This window comes from Ictidomys tridecemlineatus, chromosome 12 (assembly GCF_052094955.1).
Source record: "Ictidomys tridecemlineatus isolate mIctTri1 chromosome 12, mIctTri1.hap1, whole genome shotgun sequence".
NCBI lineage: Eukaryota > Metazoa > Chordata > Mammalia > Rodentia > Sciuridae > Ictidomys > Ictidomys tridecemlineatus.
The window spans coordinates 65,929,818-65,957,411 of record NC_135488.1 but is presented as its reverse complement, the minus strand read 5'-3'; the positions used below and the strand labels follow the sequence as shown (position 1 = coordinate 65,957,411).

The 27,594-nt window shown below is 36.5% G+C and overlaps 1 protein-coding gene across 1 annotated transcript in view; it reads right to left on the bottom strand.

The window, feature by feature from the left end:
* Ppp3r1 (protein phosphatase 3 regulatory subunit B, alpha) overlaps positions 1–21,231 on the bottom strand; it is a 60,289-nt gene extending 39,058 nt beyond the window's left edge. The window contains exon 1 of the mRNA XM_078029087.1: positions 20,823–21,231. Coding sequence (XP_077885213.1) covers positions 20,823–20,825 — 3 coding nt within the window. The 5' untranslated portion in view covers positions 20,826–21,231. The remainder of the gene's footprint in view (positions 1–20,822) is intronic.
* Positions 21,232–27,594: the final 6,363 nt, after the last annotated feature.

Below are 27,594 nucleotides of genomic sequence, written 5' to 3'. Positions count from 1 at the left end.
GATGCTTTCTCATGATTAGATACAGATTATGCACACTTCATGTAAAATACCAAAGAGGTGGTAATCATGTGCTCTTTCCAAATATCAGGAGGCAAATAATGTTGATTTCTCTCATTACTGGTAATGTTAACTTTAGTCACTTGGCCTACCATCAACATTCCATTAAAAACTGAATTTTATGGTTACTAACAATGATGATAAATGAATCTGTGTAAAATATCACCATGTTATAGAATGCCTTAATTGCCCCATATTTAGTCAGTTGTAGTTCCTCCCCTTCAGGCTCATTCTTGCATCCTTTTGACAAGTCCATATCATTCTGATTACTTCCTTACTCTATAAGATATTAGAGACATGCATTGCACTTTCCTAGCCCCAGTCCTAGAATCAGTTATTTTCTTTAAATAACCCTAGCTTCTTGTAGTGGAGAACCATTAATGGTATTTTTAAATGAAAGATTCCTAATTTTAATGTAGTATAATTTATTCATCTCTTCATTTATACTGTGATATATACTCTAACACACCTGATTACTTTTACTGAGCTGTCTTGGTCAAGTACAACTTTTACTATATAAATTTTTATATACAACTTTTACTATAAAAATCTATTAGTATTGCCAAATTAATGTTCTGAAATATATTTTTCTACACGTAAAGAGGGTAAGAGCCTACCATTTATAGCCTTTAACAGAATCACTGGTGAACAAAGGGGAAAATGCTCAAATGTAATACTATATGCTAGGCATTATCAAAGTATACACACCACATGCTCTCAGTAGCCCCAAACACGTAATTTTGATATTGTAGGGAGTCTACGGATATCCAGATAGATATATCCAGCAAGTACTCAGAGAAACTGGGCTTAGGAGAAAGAGCACACCTACGATACAACTTTGGAAATTATCAGTTTATGATCATGTTTCGCAACCAAGGGAGAGATCATTAAAAATGGAATATGAGGCTGGGTGCAGTGGTGCACACTTGTAGTCCCAGCACTTGAAAGGCTGAGGGAAGATCTCTTGAGTCCAGGAGTTGAAGACTAGCCTGGGCAACACAGTGAGACTCCATCTCAAAAAAAAAAAAAAAAAAAAAAAAAAAAGAAAAGAAAAAGAAAGAAAGAAAAAACTGGAATACGAATCCAAAAGTAAGATACCAACATTTAAAGAACTGGGAAAAATTCACCAATGACAAAACAAATAACTGAATACAGGGGAAAAATCAAGAGCATATGACTCTATTTGAAGGGTTTTAATATTCTTTACTGCTCTATCACAATCTATATTATTTATGTTTTCTTATGCCATAAGAGAATAAGTGTGTGGGAATTTTTATGTGTGTTTCTATATGATTATATATTAACTATATATTAACTATATAATTACATATATTCAATTATTAGAATTCACATTCTAATAGGGTTCTGGAAATTAAACAAGGGAAATGTTTAATATGAAGGTGTTAAAAGTAGCAAAATGAACAAACAACAATCACTCCCCATTTTTTGTTAGTTCTATAAAACATATTTAAAGCACAGTATAAATTTAATCTGATTCAGTTCCAATTATGAAGAGTGCTAGACAATATGAAATTACAAACACTATCTCTTTAAAATTATCTTTTAAATGTCCTTAAGAGATACAATTTTCACCAGGTACAGTGGTATGCACCTGTAATCCCAGGAGGCTAATGCAGGAGGATCTCAAGTTCAAAACCAGCCTCAGCAATTTAACAAGGCCCTAGGCAATTTAGCAAGACCCTGTCTCAAAATAAAAAAAAGGATGGGGGTATGGGTAGTGGTTAAGTGCTCCCTGGGCTCCATCCCTAGTACAAAAATAAAAAGAGAAAATTTTCAAAGTGGATTGCTGATTTATTATAACATAAAATCACAAATACTTTCATATTTATTGATCAAAGAAAGGTAGACTACATTATTCTGAGCCTCCCTCTAGAGAAAAAATATCTTTTGAGTAATCACTGTGGCTGTGGATAAGCAACGAAGTGACTATTTAACTATAATCTAAATCAAATGCAAAGAGATATTTCCACACTTGGTATCAGTTTCCCATCATTATTACCTTACTATACTGCAAACTTCATGACAGCAAAGCACTTGTTCACTATAGTTAATGCTTCAGTGTATGACATGTGGAAGATACTCAAATATTTTTTAACTATCAATGAAATATGCTTTTGTAAATCCTTATTTAAGCAAATCCCTTTCTTTCAATGGAAAAATATTGACTCCCAAACAACTGATATATAAACTTTAAAGTCTATTTGCAAATGGCTACTTCTTCTGTATGGCAACCCTCAATCTGTCCAGAAATGAGACTCCCAACATTTAAAGAAACTCTTAAGATATTGAGTATAATGTACAAAAAGGTAAGAATGTTTTTTTATAAAGTGCTTAAGATACTGAAGGAATTGATTAATAAATTGAACGATTTAGGAATACGATTTTACTCCCAAAGGTATAAAGCTCTCTCTTAAGCAGCAACAGACACACAGAAAAAGCTTTATTAGAGATCTTTCTAAGTTTACCAAAACCAACAACAAAAAGCCCATTAGCTCTTTTTATCTGGTTTTATTCTGAGAACAGAATTACTCTTTCAAATTAATTTCATCTCACACAATTAAAATGGCAGTCATCAACAATACAAACAAGGCAGGCAGGGTGGCGCACACCTGTAATCCCAGTGGCTCCGGAGGCTGAGGCAGGAGGATCACAAGTTCAAAGACAGCCTCAGTAACTTAGCAAGGCCCTAAAGCAACTCGTGAGACCCTGACTCCAAATCAAATGCTAAAAAGGGCTGGGGATATGCCTCAGTGGTTAAGCACCTCTGGGTTCAATTCTTGGTAAACCCCCCCCCCCGCAAAAAAAAGGGAATATATACAATATAAATGCTGGAGAAAATATGGATTAAAAGGAAAATTTACATTGTTGGTGGGATTGCAAATTAGTACAACCACTATGGAAATCAGCATAGACATTCCTCGAAAGACTAGGAATGAAACTACCTTATGACCCAGCTGTATCACTCCTCTGTATTTATTCTAAAGTCAACATATTATAGCAATACGTACAATACCCATCTTTATAGCAACACAGTTCACAATAGCCAAACTATGGATCCAGCCTAGACATCCATCAACAGATGAATGGATAAACAGAAAATATGGTTTATATACACACAATGGAGTTTTACTGAGCCAAAAAGAAAAATGAACTTATGTCATTTGTAGGAAAATGGAGGAACTTGAGAACCTTTAAGTGAAGTAACCCAAACTCATAAGGTCAAAGGTCAAGGGTCATATGTTTTCTCTCATATGTGAAAGCCGGAAAGCAAAAAGCAAAAGAAACATTTCAGGGGCTGGGAATCTTATAAAATCAAAGGGAGACCAGTAGTAGAATAGAGGAAAGGGATCAGAATAGGGGAAAGGGCAGGTAAAGGGAAAATACTGGGGAGTGACATTGAACAAATTGTTATATTGTGTGTATGTACGAATACATAACAAAAAATCCCACCATTACGTACAACTATAATGCACCAATAAAAAAATGTGAGAAAGGGCTGGGGTTGTAGCTCAGCGGTAAAGAGCTTGACTCGCAAGCATGAGGCCCTGCATTCTATCCTCAGTACCACATAAAAATCAATAAAGATAAAGATATTGTGTTCATTTACAACTAAAAAAGTTTTATTAAAAATGTGAGGAAAAAAACACAATTCTTAAAATATATTCAGGCACCTCAGATAATGTATTAATTTAAATGTGACTACTTTTGGTTTAAACTAAGCAAATTCAATGTTATTTTGTGAGGTTTTTAAAGTTTTTTTAAATTAGAAAATAATCTTTAGAAGTTAACTCTGTGTATACAAATATGGATAAAAATGAAAGTTAATGTTTACAAGATACAAAAAAATGAAACTACATTTACATGTTGGGCATTCTGTTACAGACTTGGCGTTCATTATCTCATTTATCCTCCAAACTATCTTGGGGGGAAAACAGAAGTATCAAGATTAAGCAGCTTGCATATGATCATAAAGCTGGTAGTGGCAGAAATCAAATTTGAACTTAAATTAAGATAACTCCCATAATATTTTTACCTTTATATCATAAAGCCACAGTCTTATTCTCTCACTTGAGAAGCAATGTGTTATTGAAGCCATTTTCTCCTCATCTTAGAACACTTAAATTCAAGTGTCTTATCACTATCATCTCATAGGGACATGCACAGCGATTTTAAATGTATCATTCCTTTAACAACAGGAATCATAAGCACACAAACATAACAATAAGAGGGTGTAAGATAAGTGAAGACAGCTGACAAGAGGGGTAAAAGGATGAAAAACATAAAATACTTTAACATGAAAATCATCCTGCTACTTGTTGGTTGCAGAACTAATTTGGTTAGTATATTTTAATTTTTAAAACACATATAATCACCCAAACCAGAAAACTCTACAGGCATAGCAACTGCAGTAACTGAAACTGATAAAATAATCTCAAACAGAGAAAATAAAGTTCTAGCAGTGAGATAGTTTGGGTGATGGTACGAATCCATACTGACTATGGCCAAGATAAATAAAACAGGAAGAAATTATAAGTTAATCAAACAGGTGGGTCAAGGAACCTAAAGCTTGGATACCAATAAACTTAAAGTAAAAGCTGAAACTAGAAGGAAGATGTGAAACAGGACTTAAATTTTGAGTGAAAAACTGGAGTATCCAGAAAAAGGTAGATGAAAAAATAATTAGAACAGATATAGTAAGGTGCCATCTCAAAAAAGGAAATTCCTTCCCAGGAGAATGAAGAATAGTCTATCATGACTCATCAAACAATGGACCCAGGCCAAGCCAGTCCTACCACTAGTTTGTTTTCATTACAACTTGATTACAATATAACTCACATGGCACACAATCCAGATATCTAAATTATACGATTCAAGGGTTTCAGTATATTCAAGGATTATGCAGCCATAACCACAATGAAATTTATAGTATTTTCATCACCCCTATCATCCAACACCCCCACCAGAGTCCTAAGTAGCCTCTAATCTACTTGCTAGTTCTACGTATTTGCTTATTATGGATACTATATATAAATGGAATCATATAATATGTTGCCCTTTGCCAGTGACTTCATAGCAGAATATTTTCAAGGTTAACCCACGCTTACTACAAGAATTAGGACCTCTTAATGCTGAGTAATATTTCATTGTATAACTATATTACATCTTATTTATTTATAATATTTCATTGTATAACTATATCACATTTATTTATCACCAGTCAATAGACATTTGGACTATTTCCTCCCCATCCCCCATTCTGAATAACACTATTATGCTATTACGAACATTCAGGTACAAGCTTTTTTGCTTCATTTCATACTGCATTTCTTTTGGATATATGTGTGAGTTTAGGTTTAACATTTGAAGAACTACTTCCTAAATAGCTACAATTATATTCCCATCAGCAATGTATGGAGATGCCCAATTTCTTCATATCCTCAATGACACTTGCCTTTTTGATAACAGATACCATATTAGGTATGAAGTAGTATATCACTGTGGTATTGATTTGTAACTTCTTAATAACTAATTATGCTCAGCATTTTTTCATGTGCAATTCACATTTGTATATATTCTTTGGAGAAACATCTATTAAGACCCTTTGCCTATTTTTAAATTGAGATCTTTTTATTGCTGAGTTGTAAGAATTCTTTATATATTCTGATAGAAATCTCTTACTAGATATGATTTGCAAATATTTTCTCCTGTGAGTTGTCTTTCATTTTTGTGTGTCTTTTGAAGCATAAATTTTTATTGTTGATAATGTTCAGTAGATCTTTTTTCTTTTGTTGCTTTTGCTTTAGCATCATATGTAAAAAGAAATGATCCACCACCTGTGTTTGTAAATATGTTATTTTGGGAACATAGTCATAATCATTTGCTTTTGAATTGTCTATAGGTGCTTTGTACTACAATGACAACGTTGAATCATTGCAACACACTGTATGGCCTGCAAAGTCTAAATATTTACTACCTGGTCCTTGGTAGAAAACAATTTCCAACACAATTTCTAACTGGTCTAAAATAATGCCAACAACTCCCACCCACTTCTAACCCAGAAACAGCCCTCTTTACTTGCAAGGGCTAATAACAGAGATGATATCCTTCAAAGGAGAAACAGAATTTTGGTTACAAAAAACTAGCAGAGAAAATATTTTGATAAAAAGGCTGATCACATGAGTGGACAGCTATATAATAATAGCAAGGCAAGAAAAATGGTATAACATCCGAGGCCAGATACAGCTTTCACTATTTAAAATCCATCAGTAATCTGTGACCTTTGCTCAGAGTATCAAATGAAATATTGATGAGGCTGCTTTTAGAATTGTAAGGCCCAGTCTCTGGTGATGGAAGACAAGCAAGGGACAAGTTACAAAAACTTCACTAACACAGTAAGGATTTGGTCATTTTCTAGTATGAAAAGAGCCAGGGAGAATATAATGAGACCTTTAAAAAAAAAGGGGGGCCTACTATGAGACTTACAAGAAAGTTTTTCCTCCTTAATAAGAAAGACACACTAGGGAATAATTCCTCACTCTTTAGTCAGATGTTGGTGTCTGATGTTATGGCAGCCCTCTCCTGGCAAGTAGAGCTTTAAAGTAAATAGGGTTTGTCCTCAATAAAAGTGATGAAATGCTAAACTACCTCTTGTAACTCTTTAGCTCTGTGCTTTTTATTCTCTCAAATAATAAATTCCTGTTGTTTAAGACATTTTGATACATTTGATACAATTTTTTCTACTTTGATAATCAATGTTACTGTACAGAGAGCTCCACAGAAATAAGAACTGATTATGAAACCCAAAACTGCCAAGAAAATTACACACTAGTTTCTAGTAGTTTCATTCTTATAAAGATGTAAACAGCATTTTGCAAGTTATCAAGTATCTTAAGATAATTACCTAACCCCGTGCCATAAGAATTCTGAATTGAGCCGGCAGTCTTGTGGCCATTTTACAGATACAGGAAAAGGAAAAGAAAAAAAAAAGACTTCCGTGTACTACAACATAAGTATTTCGATTCTGCTTTCTAGAATATCAAATAAAATTCATTGAAAAATAATACAAACAAAAAGATCACAACATTCTTTCAGATTTTAAAACTACTGCTTGACATTATAAAACTCCATGAATAATGTGACTATAATAAGTAATAAAAAGCCCAAATTGCTACATATTAAGTTCAAACTGGACAAGCAGAGTAGCCACAAAAAGCCTACCATCTTACAATAGTGCTACTGAAGCATTCACATTGTACTACAGTTTTTCCCTGCACATGGCTAACTCACTATGCTATGACATTCTGTGGCTGTTGCCTTGTTTCTTTTCTTTCAGCTTTGTATCTTGACATCGTGTTTGATATATGCAATCTGTGAACATTATATGATGGCTAATGAAGGAAATCATAAGATTTTAAATTGTCATTCATTTTATCAGCTGTTCCTAGACTCTCAGAAAAAAAAAAACAATGTTAAGATAAATCACCTTAAGTAAACAAAAGTATTCATAAATTTTGAGTTTCCTTTATTTAATTAAACTGTCTACTCAGATATGTAAAGAGAATCTTGAAACACACACACACACACAGTCCTATTATTTTTACAATCAATGGCACTTTCCTTTCTGGAAGCTTTCCTGTTGTATCTAACTTACTTATGGCCTTAAAAGCATTTATTTACAAGACTTGCAAAGATCTACCTAGCTCTAGATGATATATATAACTATATCCAATGCAGCTCTGCAACACATGAAAAACACCATGATGGGACTAGATAAAGATTTAAAAAAAAAATACATCCTCTACCCTAGAAGAGCTCACAGCTTAGAAAGGGTGACAGGTAAACATACTGATAATATGGATGGGCAACGATGAAACTTACTTATAAACAGCCACTAATTGGCTGAGAGTTGGAAAGTTTTCACAAAATGCCATGGGCACAGAATCTTGAAGTATACCAAAAAGAAAGAAAAGACACTTCAGATAGAAAAAAGTACAAGGACACCAATAAGTGCATTTAAAGCATTTAAAACGAGCAGTTTGACTTGGTCACAACATAAGGATGACTAGAAATAAGGGTCAGGGTCAGGGTCAGGGCATAAATACCATGAAAAGAAGTTGCAGATTTTTAATTCTAGAAGACATAACAATGACTTTTAAATGAAGTCAGTGACAGATTTCCATTTCAGAAGAAAAACTCTGATGGCAATATGGAAGACAGAATAACGAAGGAAGAAACTAGAGACATTTAGAAAAAAAAGAAAAAAAGCAATAAATAGGCTATAGAGACATAGTTCACATGAGACAGAAATGGGTCAGTGACAATGGGAACAAAGAAGCAGCTGATTCAAGAAGCATTTGGGGAAGGGCCGGGGTTGTGGCTCAGTGGTAGAGCGCTCACCTCACACGCACAAGACCCTAAGTTAGACCCTTAGCACCACATAAAAATAAATAAGTGAAATAAAGTTATTTAAAAAAAAAAAGGAGGAAGAAGAAGCATTTAGGGGATCTAAATGGAAGACCATGTTTGCTATAACACAATTATGTTCCCTCAAAAAACCTCATGTTCTAAAACTACACACTGAAAATAACATGAATTAAGGAAAATGGGAGTTGGGTGCAGACACTTCAAAACCAATGTCACTCTTGTAACCACAGTAGTAACAAAAGCAATAAAAATTCTAATAAAAATATTAACATAAAAATATACTGAATGAGGAACAAGATAATAAGATAGGAGTTTTTAAAGGTATGAATAAGAGTAATTTAAAAAATATTTGAAGCTAAGTTATGGAAAAAAGGGAAAATTTTTCAAACATCTAGGGAATTGTGTAAATTTTTCTAACACAGATAAATGGCCAAATTGAGTCAAGAGGAAGAATGCAAACTCAATGAACAATACACAGTATTCTTCTATACCATACACAGTATCATATCTTTTATAGCTTGCTACTTTTGGATTTAGATGCTGCCACTTAATTTGCTGGGAATGGCACAAAATGTTAATATTCTGGGGATGGCATACATTATCCTGTCTAATGATACTATATAAAACAATTTTTGTGACAGAAATAAATACTGTATGGACTGCAATTAATGATGGCCTTATAACATAGGTAGTAGTAAAAGGAAGAAAAGAGTATGACCATACCAAGTTTCCATTTAGGAGTGAATATTTCCATTCAAAAACAGAATAATTATGGAGTTTATAGGTTGTGTAAATTTAACCTTTAAAATATATGGTATTTTTAAATGGGAAAGTGATACAATCATATTTAAGAGGGACTTGAACCAAACTCAAGAGGCTAGCAACAAAGACTAAAAATGGTCAGAAGGGAAGAATAACAACTACTAAAAAATGTCAACAGAAGCCAAGAGAAGGAAGAATTCCAAGAGTTCTCAAGAAGGTCCAATATTACAAAGAAATCAAATAAGAAGGATGAAAAGCCAATGTTTAATGAGTACCTGTTAGATTTCCAGACACGCTATACTGTCACCAAAACCTGAGGTGGAATTATTCCCATTTCACCTATGTACTAAATAAAAGAGCTTCTGGTATTTGTCCAAGATCACATTGCTAATAAGACAGAGCCAAAATCTAAATTCAGATCTTTCCCAACTCCAAACCTCATGCTAGTAATTAGGAGATCACTGCAAAATGCAGATGCATAATCATTCTAGAGCGGTGCAAACAGAAATTTCTGTAATGATGGAATTAACATGGCAGTATGATTTGAATGTCCCCTGAACATGTTTAAACTGCTGTTACAGTACTACTAAGAGGTGAGACCTTTAAGAAATGATTAGATCATGAGGACTCTATCCTCACAAATGGATTAATACCATGTAGGTAAGGGCTGAGAAATAAATATTAAAAATTGGAGCAAAGAACGTCCTAGAACTTTATGGAACATAGAACTGAAGAGCAATGAACTAGGATATCTAGTGGAAGAAATATCTAAGTAGTTTGGAATGGGAATATCTGTCCCATCACTGTATTTTAAAAGCATTTTAATTTTAATTTCACAGGCTCACCTATGGAGAAGAACATTGCTTTTGAGTCTCACTTAAATTTGATTTACATGAGACTGGATTTTTGCAGTAATGCTGGAACTAAGACTTATGGGACTATGAGGACCGAAGAAATGTATTTTGATAGTATTTGAAGATAAAATCTTTGAGAGGTAATAAGGGTTGCATAATGTCATGAGGGTGGGGTCCCTGTAAATAGGACTGGTAGTTTTATAAGAGAAAAAGAAATTGGAGCTTCCATACTCCTGCTCTTTCACCATGTGATACCTTCTCATGTAGCTACTGAGCACTCCTAATGTAGTTATTTTAAGTGAAGAACTGAATTCACATTTTAAGTTTAAACTTTAGACAGCTAAAAATAGCAAATATCTGTAGATTTTACATCACAGAACTGCAGTGATCTGAAAAACAAGAAAATGAGAAAAAGAGATAAAAGTCAAAAAGTAAGATTGTAAAGGTAGAGGAACGTCAATCAGGAAGGCAGACCTGAAGTACACCTGTGATCATAAATTCACTTGGTAAAGATTTTTATGATCATATTAGTTTATAATTCAAAAAACTATTTAAGAGAACAGCTGTACTATAAACATAAAATCATTAATTTCTCTCACTACTATCACTTATTTTTCCTTGAGAGTCTAATCTTTATTAGACTGAGTACTGCCTAACAAATACTAGAGAATGTCTGCTTATTTTTACCTAAAAAGGAGCTTGCTCATGGCATCACACTCAGAAGAATATGAAAAAATTTTTTTCCTGAAACTAGATAAATGATAAATAAATAAAAAGTGCTAAATAGTTCTAATAAGCACCAAGGATAAAGGTTTAATCCTTTTTAAAGGTTGCAATACTTTATCCTCTGTATCTAGGTTTTAAAATGCTTACTCAATTCTAACATAAAAATAAAAGTGAATATTCTGTATTGTTTACAAAAGACACCTGGCCAAAGCATAGGTCTATTTAGTAACATTACCAGTAAAACAAGACATGACATCTCATCTACAGAAAGGTTTTGTGGGAAACCAATAGTACTACCTACGCGGCACTCCCTGCAAGATTCAGTAAACAAAAGAAAACTCAACTCTGAAGAAGGAAACTGGAAATGTATGATTTGTTGGAATTAGTACTGAATTTTCAAGGATTTCCTATTTTTAAAAAATTCAACTATTCTAAGTATTATAGTACAAGATTTTGAAAACTAAAGACAAACAAAAAACATGTATTAGTCACATTCCATTTATCAAAATTTTATTTCTGTACCAGACTTATCCATTAGCTATAATTACACTGTTAACACTGACCATGAAGGGAAACTGGAAGGGTAAGGAGAAAATTCAGAAATGGAGAGAGTAGATGAGAGCTACTGATGAAAAGGCTTATTGGGTAAAATGAAAATGAAGAAATTTTAATCTAGAAAGTCTAAAATAAAATAGATGCTTTATCCATTATACTTTGGAAGTCATGTTCTTTTTTCAAGAATTTGTTATCTGTGTAGTTAACGCTTAATAAGATGATAAGTGAAAATAATAAATACAAAAACTCTACTAAGAATAATTTCATAAGAATACTGTCATAGTTCAGACTCTTAATAAAAAGTACCAAAAAACTAAATCATTATAAAATTGCTACCTAGTTAGAATTATTAGTTGTTCTTGGCTCAATGTTTACATTTAAAATTCAATCTAAAACTTTGGAATAAAACTGATTATAATGAGTGAATTGGAGCAAGCCATCATTAAAACCCCTTTGTAAATCTTTATAATAAAAATTATTTTTTAAAAATCCACACACTGGGCTGGTGTTGTAGCTCAGTGGTAGAGCACTTGCCTAGCTAGTATGTGCAAGGCCCTGGGTTCGATCCTTAGCACCATATTAAAAATAAAGGTATTGTGTCCAACTACAACTAAAAAATGAATATTTTTTAAAGATCCATACACTAACATAAGGAAGAGGAAGAAGGAAAAAATTAAACTCCTTCCTAGAAGAATACACATAAAACTTAATACTAGGGGAAGAGTGGCCAGGGAAGACTTACTTTCCATTTTATATTTTTCAGCATCATTTGAATTTTTAAGCAAATGTACTGATACAATATCTTTAGAACTTTAAATAAAAATTTTAAGAATACTGTTCAATAGCTACATGTTCCCCCACATAAAATGTGAACTCAGAATGGTTCCCTCTAGACCTATGTAACTTGATCAAAAGCACGAATAAATTAGAATGACTAAAGCAAAAGACTGGCAAAGTATTAATCTCTCTTCTTGTTAGCATCCCAGTTTCCTAGATTCATTTTCTAGGTCACTGACCCACTATTGCCCTCTCTTAGATTCTATCTACTGTTTAATAATATTTACTTTAGACCCCATAAATTAACTGATTAGCAAATTCCCCCAAATCAATAACCAATCCTCTTTCACAGCCCTCACCCTCAATCCCTTTTGCCTCAGCAAATTATCTTGCTCCAAACTATTCTGAGACTGAAACTTGGGACACCTGGTATGAACTGCATTATTAAAACATATCTATAGTCATGACCTAGTCATCTATTTCTGACTTTGATTTTTTTCTCTTCTGATTTTTTTCTGTTTCTTCTTTTCTTCTCCTTCCACCCCACTGGTGATTAAACCCAACAATGCATGCTAGCCAAGAACAGCACTCTTTACCAGAGCTACATCCCCAAGGCTTTTAAAAAAATGTTATTTTAAGACAGGGTCTTGCTAAATTGCCCGCACTGTCCCCAAATTGGTGATTGGTCTGCTAAGCTCCCGAGTAGCTGAGATTATAGGTGTGCCATAGAAAGGCCCTCCTTTCTTTTTACTCCCTACTCTTTACTCTTTACCTTTTCTAGAGTTCATTCCATGAATTATTCTTTTTCCTAGCTTCTCATTTCCTAATTCTAAAGGATATCTCCACATCCTCCTCCATCCCAATAATAATTTACTGCAATTTTAAACCACAAACGTTAACTATCCTTTGTCCTTTTTTTTCCACAATTGTCTCAAAAAAGGAATTGACATTACCTCCAATATCTCATCAGCACCTATTTCTTTGCTTTACTTATTTATTCACATGTATTATCAAGTATTTGGAATAAAACAATGAAAAGACAGGTTTCTATAGTCATATAGATTATATTCCCTTGAGATCGTATTTTCAGTACCTAGCACCAATATGAGTTGTCTTAAAGATTATCAATACTATTTTAATGGCAAATTCCACCAATAACAACTACTGAGGATTGAACCCAGGGCTGCTTAACCACTAAGCCACAGCCCTTTTTGGTATTTTATTTAGAGACAGGGTCTCACCAAGTTACTTAGGGCCTCACTAAATTACTGAGGCTGGCCTTGAACTTGCGATCTCCTACCTCAGCTTCCTGAGCCCACCAGTAACTTCTTAATCCTAATCATAACCCACCCATCAGTAATCAACTTGACACAAACATTCCAACTCTCTTTTTCAAGTATACTATTAAATTTCTTCATTAATAAATTTCAATGGAATGTCTCAAGCCCATCAATTTACTTTTTAAAACCAAACTTATCTTCTTCTAATAACTTCTTTCAAGAAGCAACTTTCCAGGGCTGGGGATGTGGCTCAAGCGGTAGCGCGCTCGCCTGCCATGCGTGCGACCCGGGTTCGATCCTCAGCACCACATACCAACAAAGATGTTGTGTCCACCGAGAACTAAAAAATAAATATTAAAAATTCTTTCTCTCTCTCTCTCTCTCTCACAAAAAAAAAAAAGCAACTTTCCTACTTTCCTATACTGAATTAATAATTTAGAATTATCTTTTACAGCCAATCCCTAGGTTGTGTCATCTTTTAATGACTTTCTTCATAGTTTCTTTTCAACTTTATATTTTTTCCTTTATTTTATTTATTTTTATTTGGTGCTGAGGATTGAACCCAGTGCCTCACATGTGCAAGGCAACTGCTCTGCCACTGAGCCACAATCCCAGCCCTCAACTCTATATTTAAAATGTTTCCATCTCTATTCACTTTCAAATCCTCATAACTTCATACCTGTAATACCACAAAGCTGTACTCCCACTTACAATTCCCACTTCTTCCAAAGCAATTTCAGCAACTTATTTCCAGATTAATCAATAGTTCCCCAGGGGCTGGGGCCGTGGCTCAGTGGTAGCACACTTGCCTGGTATGTGTGAGGCACTGGGTTCGATTCTCAGCACCATGTATAAATAAATAAAAGTAAACATCTATCAACAACTAAAAAATATTTTTTAAAATAAATAAATAAATAAAAATAGTTCCCTAAGGGAATCAAACTGAAGTCAAACAGTTAAGGCCACCTGCAACTTAATACAACTTCCTTTCTAAGATATAACAGTTTTTATCTTTACTTCCTTCCCTTTTATTTTAAAGGATGAGAAAAATACCCCTCTTATTTTAGGAGTCTTAGTCTTATTCCATCCTACTTCCTTAGGGACAGCAAACTGTCAAAATCTCATCCTTTTCCTTTGAAATCAAAAGACAACTTCTCCCTTCTTTTCCTGGTTTATTTCTTTTTATTTTTTTATTTGTTTTAATTAGTTACACATGATAGTACAATGACCTTGACATATCATAAGAAAAATGAGAAATTATATTCCTGGCTTATTTATTTGACCCCAAAATAAATCCTTCCTCAAACCTGAGTCTTCTCTCTTTCATTCTCTCTGCTTCTATTTGAAGCTTTAAAGAATAATCAATACTCAACATCTGGCCACCCATTTATTAATTAACTCACTACATCCTGGACTTCTTTGCTGCCATTATAACAAACTATTGCACTGGAACTTTCCTTAGCCTTCCAAAAGACAACCAACTACTACTTTCCTGATCTATAAAGTATTATTTACTTCTGACTCCTTCTTCCTTAAAATTCCTTTCAATCTGGGCAGTACTAAATTTTCAAGGATTTCCTATTTTTAAAAAAATCCAACCATTTTAAGTATTACAGTACAAGATTTTGTAAACTAAAGACAAAAAACATGTATTAGTCAAATTCCATTTATCAAAATTTTATTTCTGCACCAGACCCATACATTAGCTAAAATTACACTGTTAACACATGACCATGAAGGGAATATGAAACAGTAAGGAGAAAAAATTAAGAAAATTTAATTTTCCAACTATCTCTCTGGCTGTTCATTAGCAAACAACTATCAAAAGTTCCTCACCCTCTGTCTGCTTCTTACACGCAATGCGCTTTAGAGTTCATCCTCTTTGCTTCTCATTTTATACTCTCTCTGTAAATTTAATTTGGTTTCATGGCTTTAACTACTGCCTAATATAGACAATTCCCAAATCTTTAATCCAAGTCCAGATTTCTCTTCTGAACTCTGGATATAGACAGCCAAATACCTGTTGGCCATAGCCACATAGATGACTCATATCCAAAACAGAAACCCTCATCACTCCCCCAAATTTCCTTTTTCTATATCTCCCAGGAGAATGTGCATTTCTAACAAAGTCCCCAATGATACTGATTAATCAATATCCACACTTTGAGAATCACTACACAAACATATGTGCTGCTTTCAACCTCCAGGCAATCAAGATTCTGCTATTTCCTAAAGTCATGATGTCTAGTCAATGTTTCAGAGCACTCCACAGAACTTAAAATCTTGCAACACAGCATTCCAAGCAATAATTACCAAAAGGTAAGACTAAAAATAATGGTCTTCAACAAACTCAAGTTTCTTGAAGACAGGCATAGTACTTGCCATATACCCCAGAATTGAACCTAACACAAGTAGATGCTCAACAAACAGTGGCTTAAATGGGCAGTATTATCACCTATCAAGTCACCAAAGCCAAAAACAAAAGCAGGATTCACTCCTTTTCTTTCCCATAATCCAGAAGTAATCAAGTCCTTTCTTTTACCTCCTAAATGTATCTTATAACCTCTTCTCCATCTGCATTGTCACTATATTCTCTCAGGTTTTTATTTCTCATATGAATTACTGTAATTAATTCTTAATAGATTCCCATATCTAGATTTATCCATCTTAATTAATATCATAAGACCACCAAACTGATCTCTTTTTAAAAGTAAATGAGACAATGTCATTCTCCCAGTTAAAAATACAAGACTGGGGCTGAGGTGGTAGAGTGGCTCAGTGGTAGAGTGCTCACCTAGCATGCATGAGGCACTGGGTTTGATCCTCAGCACCACATAAAAATAAAATATTGTGTCGACCTAAAACTAAAAAATAAATATTAAAAAAATAAATAAATAAAAATACATGACTGAAATTTTGGGAGGGGAAAAAAATTACTGCCTCATACAATAGCCCATCTATGATGTTGCCTAAATCTCCCTGACATTTTCTCCCTTCCATCCTACTCCACTGTTCTCCAATCATGCTAAACTAATATACTTTTAATTTACAGTGGGGTTACTTTCTGATAAACCTATCATAAATTAAAAAATACCTTAAATCAAAAATGATCTTAATACAACCAACCTATTGAACATCACAGCTTAATCTAGCCTACCTTAAAGCTAGATGTTCAGAACACTTCAGCCCACAGTAGGGCTAAAATCTAACAAAAAGCTTATTTTATAATAAAGTAATGAAAATCTCACATAATTCACTGAATACTGAAAGTGAAAAACAGAATGGTCAATGTATGTTAAAGTACAATTTCCATTGAATGCTTACCACTTTCACACTACCATAAAGTTGAAAATCGTAAGTCAAACCATTATTAGACTCCATCTGCACTTGTTCTTTAAATGCTTTGTACAGCTCATGGCTCTTATGACTTTGAGCATAAGCTCCCTATCAGGAGTGTCCTTCCCCCCTTGGCTAAATACTCATCCTTTTAAGACTCAGCTCAGGCACCTTATCTTCTAGAAAGCTTTGAGTGATTTCCATCCCAATTTGGATTAAGCCTCTTGCCTGCCACATGCTCTTATGGCCCCTTGTTTTGTGTTTAATTGCACATATCATACTACATTATCATGCTCTTGTTTACCCCACTTGATTAAGTTGCTTAGAGATAATAATCATGTCTTATTTTTATAAAATCAGTGCTAAACAGATTAACAGACACTTGACTAAAATTTAAATACATTCCTTGATATTCTCCAAACAATAGCTCTCAAAATTTAGAAAACATCACAATCACCTGGAAGCCTTATAAAACCTAGATTGCTTGGCTCATCCCCAGTTTTGGATTCAGTTGTTCCAGGGTGGAGCCAACAAGTTTCTAGATAGCTATTGATGCCACGGGTCCAGGAACCACATTTTGAGAATATCCTGTCTTTCCCCACCTTCAGATTTTGAAGTGTTTTCTAGATGTTTCCAATTATCCCTTTTACAATTCTAATAATCTTTTTTTTTTTGGTGTGTTTGTTTGTGAGTGCTGGGGACTGAACTCAGGGATGCTCTACCACTGAGCTGTATCTCCAGCTCTTTTATTTTTATTTTGAGATAGAATCCTGTTAAGTCACCCAGGCTGGCCTCAAACTTTTGATCCTTCTGCCTTAGCCTCCCAAATTGCTGGGATTACAATCATGGGCCACTACATCCAGCAATCCTAATAGAGCTAGCACAATTTTTACCTCCTTCAATAAAATTTTCCCTAATTCCCAATTTATCTAATTCCCAACTTATCTTTCCTCGATTTTCTATCATGTTTTGTGTGTATTCTTACAAGATTCATCACATGCTAACTTATTTTACAATTAGTGGCATTTATCCAATGTTTTCTACTTAAGTGAGTAGAAAACCTGCCTTAATTATCTTAATAATTAATAATCACAATAACCAGTAAAGAGCAGACAAAAATCTACCAGTATTTGTTAATACTAATGAGTCCCCCTTGCTTGCCCCAGACTCTAGGCCCATGGTCTGTCTGACTTCCTTATAGCCCCTTACTATCAATGACAGATGCCTGATTCTTCTAGGCTTATCTGTTGTTCTCCCTAACTGCCCCTTAGTCAGCTTCCTTACCTTTATCCTGAATCATTTTAATTTTCTCATCCACTATGGGACATAATGAGGGGAGAAACTGTCTCCTAATAACTGATGTAAATTTTAATTCTGTGGTCCTAAGACTGGTTGCTTGCCATTATCAAGAAAAAAAAATAATCATAGCAGACAATAATAAATTTAAATTCTAGCTACAGAATCATGGAGATAAAGACTATTTTAATGAAAAGTTTAAAAGTACAAAAACATAAAGTCCTTTGTAAAATTTAAAGTTGTTTTAAGAAACAAAACTTAATAGACTGTGTTTATATAAGTATCCAAAACAAAATCCACATTATTTATTCCAACAAAAACAACTTGGTTCAGGGAAAATTGCTAGGAGCTCAGTACTTCAGATTTTTAGACGCATATACCGAAACACTCATACTTCTGGGTGCTTAATTCAAATAGGAATGAAGAGAGGGAAAGAATAATGCTCAGGATAAAAAGAAAACTACTTTTAGGGCAGCAATTAAGATACTTGTCAGCAAAAGTCCTTAAGAGATTGAACTAAATCCCTCTTATTTTGTCCTTATTTGAATTATTCAGTTATAGAAATACTATAAAATCTATTACAAAAATATAAGTATGTTCATGATACCAAAAGCAAGAGTTATAATAGAAATTTCCCAAAGGGAGTGAAAATTTTCAGAATTCCGTGTTCAATTCATTAGGAGAATTACCAGATCCCTCTCAAGCCTGACTTATTTGAGTCAATATCCATATGCCAGAATTGAATTATAGATTATAGTCTTCACATATCTTGATTAATGCTATTTCAACAGACCAAAATCCTAAAGTTGGGAAATCACTGTCATCACAAATTATGTAGGTCCTAAAATGGTAACAGGAGGATGGAAGAGAAAAGAGCCAACAGTATACCAGAAAACTTAAGAGGAAGTTGGAAACAGCAAGAAAATAACAACTTGGAGTGAAAACAATATTATCAGGCACATCTTAAAAATACTATAAAAGGTTAGGAAATACTGAATACCAAAAAAAGATAAATTTAAGGGCTAAGGGGTTGGTGATGTAGACAGTGGTAGAGCCTATGCACATTCACTGCAACAAAGATCTTCAAGATCCTGATCTTTCAATAAAATACATGCATTAGAAGTTCCATTAAAGCACTGCAGTGCAATTCATAACTTCAAAAGACTAAGCCAAGAGGAAGACTGTATTCTAGCTCTCATCTTTCCAAATTGTTTTCTGTAATAGCATGAAAAAAACAAATAATTTCGTGCTTTGGCTGGGAAAGTTGTCTCTAAACTGTCTCCTCGAACTGGCAGGGGAAAACTTCCTATACATATCAAAATCACAAATCATTTATTAAGTCTGTTCCTAATCTGGATTTAAGTATGCTAGTTAAGCATACTTAATCATTCACCCTATATTCTAAATAAATGTTGATTTGCTTAAATATTTTAATTTCCTTTTCTCCCCTCACCATCACCACCAAATTGATTTTCAATTGCAATAACAGAATTTTTTCTCTTCACTAATCCACTCCGTATTCTGAAGTACTTAAATTCTACAAACAGGATGGGAAGACTATACAATTAAAGGTGCCAGGTAATATCTAATATTAGTCTAAAAATCTGACAACTTTCGAAGGCTTTTTAGAGAAAGTGAACAACCCAGCCTCATGTTCAAATAACTGATATATACGGAACAGCACCGAGAATTTCTCCTACTATGTACACACAATTCTTGATTACAAAGAGGAAACTACACGGGCTAAGCGGAGTTAGTAAACCGGTAAAGTAACAGGCTAAAAGGGCGTCGTTGATTTCTTGGCTACAGTGACAGGCGGGAGACACACCCCTAGCGTCGGTCTGAAACACTACAGCAGTGAATTCTACCTAGGGATTAATGTGCGGGTAAGGAAAGATAAATTTAAATCGCCATGATTCAAAAACAACCACCCCAAGAGAGACAGACGCGAAGGTAACAAAGAAAATGAAGAGCCCTGGGTAGTTAAAAAAAATAACAGAAACCCACTATCCCCATTTCTCCAAGACCAAGCTCTCCTGTTTTAATGACTACACACCTTGAACCTTTCCGGTTTCCCCTAAGCAGAGGGAGAAGCAGCAACGAAAGAAACCCCCTAAGGTTGCAAACAGCAGCGAGATAAATACTAACAGGAGAGGTGGGAAGTAAATGGCAGGATTCCTGCCAAGGCTCACTGGTAGAAAATGGGGAGTGAGTGGGAGAAACAGAAGCTCTAGAGAGAAAGTGGGTCTTACATAAAGCGCCATTTGCCACATATTTTCATTTCCATAGGATTTCGGAATACCCTCCAACTTGAGTGAGTGAGTCTGGGGGCGGAAGGGGGGACTCCACGTGGAGGAGGGCTGGGAAAGGAGTAAGGCGCAGCGACGAGGCTGTCGGCGAGGGCGGGGGACGGCGGGGGTCGAGGCCGGGGCGGGATCCCGGCGAGCGCGGGTGGGGCGGCCAAGGGGCGACCCGAGGTCCCGGGGGCGGGCGCGGGGGCCCTGCCGTAGCGCCAGGCCGGCCGCAGTCCTGTCAAGCAGGCGGTCCGCCGCCCCCGCCGGCCGCCGACGTACCCGGCCAGTGAAGGCTCGTCCGCACCCGCGGGGCACCGGTGGGGCCCGGGTCTCTCGAATTTTCCACCGGGGGAGGCCGACCAGGGTCGTCGGGGATCTCCCCCGACCCTGGCAACGGCGGGCGGGGACGCCATAGTGCAGGGGGGAAGCCAAGGTCTCACCATTTTGCTCGGCGGGTCGGCGGCTCACTCGCGCGGTGAAGAGTCTGCTCTATCGAGCTCCGCAGGAAGCGGCGGCGGCAGCGGCCCAGCTGCGGCCCTCGGGACGCCCCGGGAGGGGGTGCGGGCTGGGGGAGGGGAGGCGGCGCCGCGGGGCCGCGCCGGCCGGGTGACTGGGCAAGCGAGAGAGCGGGCAGGGCGGGGGAAAGAAATTAAGGTCGAGATTCAGAGAGCGAGCGCGGGAGGAGAGGCGGCGGGAGGGAAGCAAGGCGGAAAGGCGGAGAGGAGGGGGAAAAGGGGCCGAGAGGGCCGGGCGGCTCGGGGACTGCAGCCTTACGCTCGCGCCGGAGCCGTGACGGACTCACTGCAGTGGCTCGCGCTGACCCGCAACCTCAAGGCACGAAAAAGGGGGAGGGCAGGAGAGGGAGGGGAGAGCGGAGCGCAGCAGCGCGCGGGGCGGAGGGCGGGGGCGCGCGGGGCCGGCGGCGGGGGTGGAGCTTCCGCGAGCGCCGCACATCCGGGAACCCGCGCTCCCGACTCGGCGGCTGCAGCCGCGGCACTCTGGCGAGCTCTGGTTGGGGAGTGCGGAGCGCGCGGACCACGTTCGCCCTCCGCCCGTCGCCCCTTGCGTGCGGGGCGGGTGGGGGGAAGCTAGGGGCGGGGGCGCAGACGTCCGTGACGTCGTGTGGCGGATCCCTTCCTGTCATGTGGCTGGAGGCGGGCGGGGAGGAAGGTAGGGCAGGGAGGAGGAGGAAATGCGAGGGTGCCCCGGGAGGGAGGAAACGCGAAAGGGTGAGCGGGCAGCGAGCGGAGGGGGCACCTGGGCCCATGAGTGGGAGCCTCATGGGGGAGGGGGAGCAACAGAGCGGCCTAAAGGTGTCAGAACCACCCAGGCGCCGCACCAAAAAAGAGGAAAAAAAGCCAAGTCCTGGGGCTAGAGGAAATCAAAGGTATCTTTGCATCTGCGTACCGACTTGGACCGACTACAGAATTGCAGGGCGCATCTGGACTGTCGTCACTCCGGTGCAGCACCCTCAGGACCACGCTATAGTATAAACTGGAGGCCAGCAGCGCAGTTGGAAAGCAAAGCTGGCCGCAGCTTAAGGTGTAGGGAGCCAGTGAACAAGAGTGGCTGCTTCCCACTCGCGCAAAGAATTTCCCACCCATCTCTAATTTCCGTAAACCTTCCAGGTTGTCCTTTGGCAGGGTGCAGCCGTGTTTGTTTTTTTGAGAAATACTCCAAGGCAGATTGCCCACTTACTCCCTTTATTAAAGCTATATCCATTCTGGTGGCAGGAAATTCCGACTACTATAGGAAAAGAAATTCTGAAAAGCATAAGGAGAAAAGTTATGTTCGAGACAAAAAAAGAAAACTGTCAGGAGAGGTGTGATAAGGATAACGAAAAGAAGACATTTTACAAATATTTTAACCAATTATTCCTTTTTAAGTCTTGATATGCAAGCAGGCATGTGTGTGTGTGTGTATCTCAGCAGATAGAATATTTTCTGAGCGAATAGAACTTATTTATTAAAGGATTTATTAACCCTTTGGGTAGTTTTGTAAAAAGTTAGAATACAGTCTGTTAATAGGGGAACTTTATTCTTTTTCTGTGCTAATTATTTTTCTATATAAGCACCTGTTTTCTTATAAAGGGGCTGTGTGTGTGTGTGTGTGTGTGTGTGTGTGTATGTGTATGTATATGTCTGTCTGTCTCCCTACCCCCACCCCTCAGCTTCTTAGGTTCTGTGTCAGGTTGAAGGAGGAAAAGTAATTAGACATACAAGTTGTATCACACAGTGACTATCAAGGAAAGGCCAAGAAGTAACACTGTTACTTCCACCATTTGATCTGGGTTTCTTGAGTTAGATGTGTATAAAATTAAGATATACTTTTTTATGTAAAAAAAAAATCCCTTTCTCATCTCTGCTTCTTAGAGATATTGTTATTGCATTTTTTTATGTCCCTTGGACACTTTCAATGAAAATCAAATTATTTTAGCCAAACACTAAATACTAAGGAGTTCGAGCTATATAGAATGCAGTAGATTTAAGTTAACATACAATTTGATTATATTTGTGGCAAATTAGACTATAATCATTCAACAAATACCTATTGAGAACCTCAATCAGAAATTAGAGATCTGAGAAAGATTGGTTAGTCTCTTGTTACTGGCCAAAACCAGAAATAAGGCCAGCCTCCTATTCTTCCTGCAAATCCCAAAGTTTACCACTTAACATTCTCTCATGGATATGAAACACAGGCATATAGCAAGTGATATTTCTGACCTGAAATGAATTATTTTGAATCCAGTGAGAAATAAGTCCAAAATGCAAATTTAATACCCAGGTCCACACCCCACACACACATAGTCCTGCTAAAAGCACATACATTTTTGTTTAGAAAAAATAGGCAAATTAACAAGCAGTAAACCTCATATTTTTGTGGGTAATGTTTCCTAGAAATGTTAGCAACCAAAAATGATTATCAGAAAGTGCTACGTCAGATAAGTTGGAGGGAAAGATACTAAAAACGGATACCAGTTAAAAGAATCATAACAGGTAGGCATGGCACGTGGTAATAAGAAATACCAATGACAGAGGAAAGAAGGGATGAATATGAAAGACATGAAGCAAAATGAACTGGTAATGCAGCTTAGTGGATGTGGAGAGAGAAAAGATAACTAGTTTGAGTTTGGGTGATATGGATTGAGAGGATAAGAGAAGTCAGGAGAAGTTTGGTTTTAAAGATGTAAAGTTTTGAGTTAGGGATATAACTTAGTGGCATAGTGTGTGTTCAGCACATGTTCAATCCCCAGCACCCCAAAATTTTTTTTTCATTTTTGAGTTGATGAATTATCTCAGTAGAAATGTTGAAATAGAAGCCGGATGTGAACATTAGAATAAAATAGAGCTGTCAAAGTCAATTTTGAAGCAGAAATTGAAACATATTTTCAGCTTTTTCCTTATTTAGTGATGGAGTAGGGGGACCCCAAGATAGTAGTATAGTTGCAAGGGAGAAAGGAAATTAAGGGAAAAGTTTTAAGAAAGAGAAAAGAGTGTTTACGGTCATATTTGACCACTGGCAACCTCAGACTTTGGTGTCTTCACAATTATTTTTAAGAAGGTATAAATGAGCCAGGCATGGTGGCACACATGTAATCCCAGCTACTCAGGAGGTTCTCAGGCAGGAAGATTGTAAGTTTGAGTTCAGCATCTGCGATTTAGCAAGACCTTGTCTCAAAAGATAAAAAATAACCAGGTGCAGTGTTGTGTTCCTGTAATTGCAGTGACTCCAGAGGCTGAGGCAGGAGGATCTCAAGTTTGAAACCAGCCTCAGTACTTTATCATTAGCAAATTAGGAAGACCCTGCCTCAAAATAAAAATAAAAAGGGCTGGATATGTGGCTCAGTGATAAAGCACCCTGGGTTCAATCCTCAATATCAAAATAAATAAATAAAAATTTTTGAAAGGCCAAAGATGTGCCTGAGTGGTAGAGTGCCCCTGGGTTCTAACCCCAGAAAGAAAAGAAAAAAAAAAATTAAATGCCATAGAATATTATGTGATTTGTATATCTTCTCAGTCATAGGGATATCCAAACTACTGCTTTATTCTTTAATGACTTATCGATGTCATATATTTTATATAACACTTAAGGATTACAGAAGAAACAAATCACTGTTCCTGTTCTTTATGGTATTCCAGTACATCATTCCTCCCAAATGTCCATTTTTTTTTCATGATTATATTTCCTAATGTTAACTACAAACCATGCTTGATTTTAATACTCATACATAGGAAAACAATGCCAATGAAAAACATTAATCAATTAAAACCACATGAAAGCAATTCCTTTTGAGTACATACATATTGTTAACACAGATTTAGAGGGAACATCAACTCCCTTCCTAGATAGAATGTCCTAGCTCAAGAATCCCAGATTTTAAAATACATTTTACCTTTGGTCACCTAGTGTCATTCCACAAAATTGCTTTGTAAGTGGGTGCTTAGATTGCTTGGAGAATAGATCGCCTTCCTTCCCAGAATCCTTTTTTGTAGTGAGGAGAAAGCATGGATGAAAACTTAACTCCTTGCTTCAGGGCATGATCAAGGAAAGGTTCCCTGGCACCTGAATTGGCAGAGAAACGGGGCCATTCCCTTCTTGCTAAGTAGCAGAGTTTTGTGCTACAGATTCTAAATTCCATCTTGGAAACTCATTTCTCCATAGAAACCATTTCACGAAGAATCCTATAAACAATGGCCTTCCTAGAAAAGCCTGCCTAAATTATAATGTAACTGAAATTCTGTGTATTTGCTATTGAATGAACATAATAGTAGAAAACAATGCTCTTAAAAATATTTATCTTTATAAGTAGAATACATATCCCAAGTACCGGATGGAATTTTTTCTTCATTTTAAGCATAACCACTTTTAAAATTTATGCAACTTTTCCAATTCCACAAAAGAATAGTATTGAATTTGTTCAAAATAAAACCTCTATCACTTAAGTGAAACATGAATTAGAACAAATTTTGTTGACTTTTGGTGTTGTTATTTTTGTGGTGCTGGGAATCGAACTCAGGGTCTTACATATGCCAGGCAAGCACTCTGCCATTGAGCTATATCCCTAGCCCTTGTTTTGTCCAGTTTTTGAGACAGAATCTCACTATGTTGCCCAGGCTGTTCTCAAATTTGACAAAAATGGTCCTCCAGCCTCAATCTCCAGAGTAGCTGGAACTATAGGTGCCACCATACTGGGCAGGAAAGCTTTTAAATTAGGAAAACTTTTGGAGGAATAAATAAATTGTGTAAGTTGTTTCTATATTAAACACTAGGCCCAAAAGAAAAGGGATTGGTGGGGGGGGGGGGGGGCAGTTCCTAAGATTTATTCCTAAACCTCTTACATCCACATCTAATGTGTGTTGGAGGGGGAAAAAAACAGTGTTTTTAAAGGCAGTTTGTTAACACTCTTAATATAATAAACTTTATCCTCTTTTGTGCTAATTATTTTTCCATAGGAGTATGTTACAACTGAGTAATTATCTGCATAAAGATGACTATTAAATTCATAAAAATAGAGGCCAGAGAGCAGAGAAGCAATAGAACCAGGCCCCAAACAGAAAGAACTAAAAGTGGGCTACGAGGTAGCTCCATGACAAAGCACTTGCCTTGCAGTCGTGAAGCCTTCCCTAGGTTCAATTCCCAGTTTTAAAAGGAAAAAAGAAAAGCCAAAAAAAAAAAAAAAAAACCACCAAAAAAAGGAAGAACTAAAGGTAATGTCTCCATATAAGTGTAGTAAGGAGTAAGGAATAATAGAAAGGTGATGGGCTACCAGAATTGCAGAAGACCGAGCAGTGAAGCCTGCAAGCTGAAGGAGAAGAGTTCAAGATCAAAGGGAACAGTACTGCTGAGTAGTCAGTCCAACAATGTGGTCAAAGAGGACCAAGTCAGATGCAGGTGTACAGGTGATTCTCAGTGTGTGTCTATGTGTATCCATCAGGACATAAGATGATCTAGATCATCTTGAAGTTTTTCCTCTGAATTAGAAAACTCACTGTTTCTTTAGGCTCTTGTACATAAAAATAAATGCCAATATAAAAAGTCTGTGATTGCCAAGAAATAACCTGGTCACTTGGCTTTGGGCATATTTCCATTTTACTAGTTTGCTAAGAGCACTTAACGTATACAATTTACCTAAACATAACAGAAAATAAGATTTTAAAGTGAAACAAATATTATGGCACTATCTATCATAGTTCTTGACTAATACTCATGTACTCAAAAATATCTGCAGGTATAACTGCACACATGAGATCATGTTCAAGGACAGAGTGAGGCACTGATTCTAATCTTACCTCTAGTCCATTTCTCTGTGAAATTTGGATAATTATTTGGTTCAAATCTGAGCTATTTTAAGATGGTAGCCAGTAGCAAGGCTGAAGACAAACTTGTTAAAGAATGTCTTCAGGGGGCTGGGGTTGTGTAGCTCAGTGGCAGAGCACTTGCCTCGCACATATGAGACACTAGGTTGGATCCTCAGCATCACATAAAAATAAAATAAAGATATTGTGTCCATGTATAACCCCCCAAAATTTTTAAATCATCAGTACTTTTGCCACAATGCATACATTCTATATTAAAATGTATCTAATGTAGCTATTTCAAGATCAGTGCATTAGAGCTGGGGTTGTGGCTCAGTGGTAGAGTGCTTGTCTCGCATGTGTGAGGCACTGGTTTTGATCCTCAGCACCACATAAAAAGCAAATAAGAATTCATACCCCACTTGAATCAAATGTATGATATGTCAAGATCATTGTAATGTTTTGAGTAACTAATAAAAAAAGTAAATAAATAAAGGTATTGCATCCATCTACAACTAAAAAAAATTTTAAAAATAATGCAATAAACATAATGGAAAATTTTAAGTTCTTAAAATACTTGAGGAACTAAATAGAATTAATGGTTAATTGAATTTATAACTTGTACTTTGTTTCCACTAAATGTTCTGAAGTTTTGTTATAATCCAATTTCCACCTTTTATCCATGGCATTTGTAGATTTCAAGTAGCAATAAGAATACTATAGAGAAATTTTAAAATGGAAAGAGAAAAGACATCAAGGAAGGAATCTTTGTATCATTTCACAATGGTTCTTAGGAGATCTTTAATAAATAAAGTATTAGGGTTTCAGTTGTATATAGTTTTATATAGACTATCTAAAAATAAAATTCCTAAGTGCTGAATCAGGATTTTATGCATGCGACATGCTGAATCAGTTC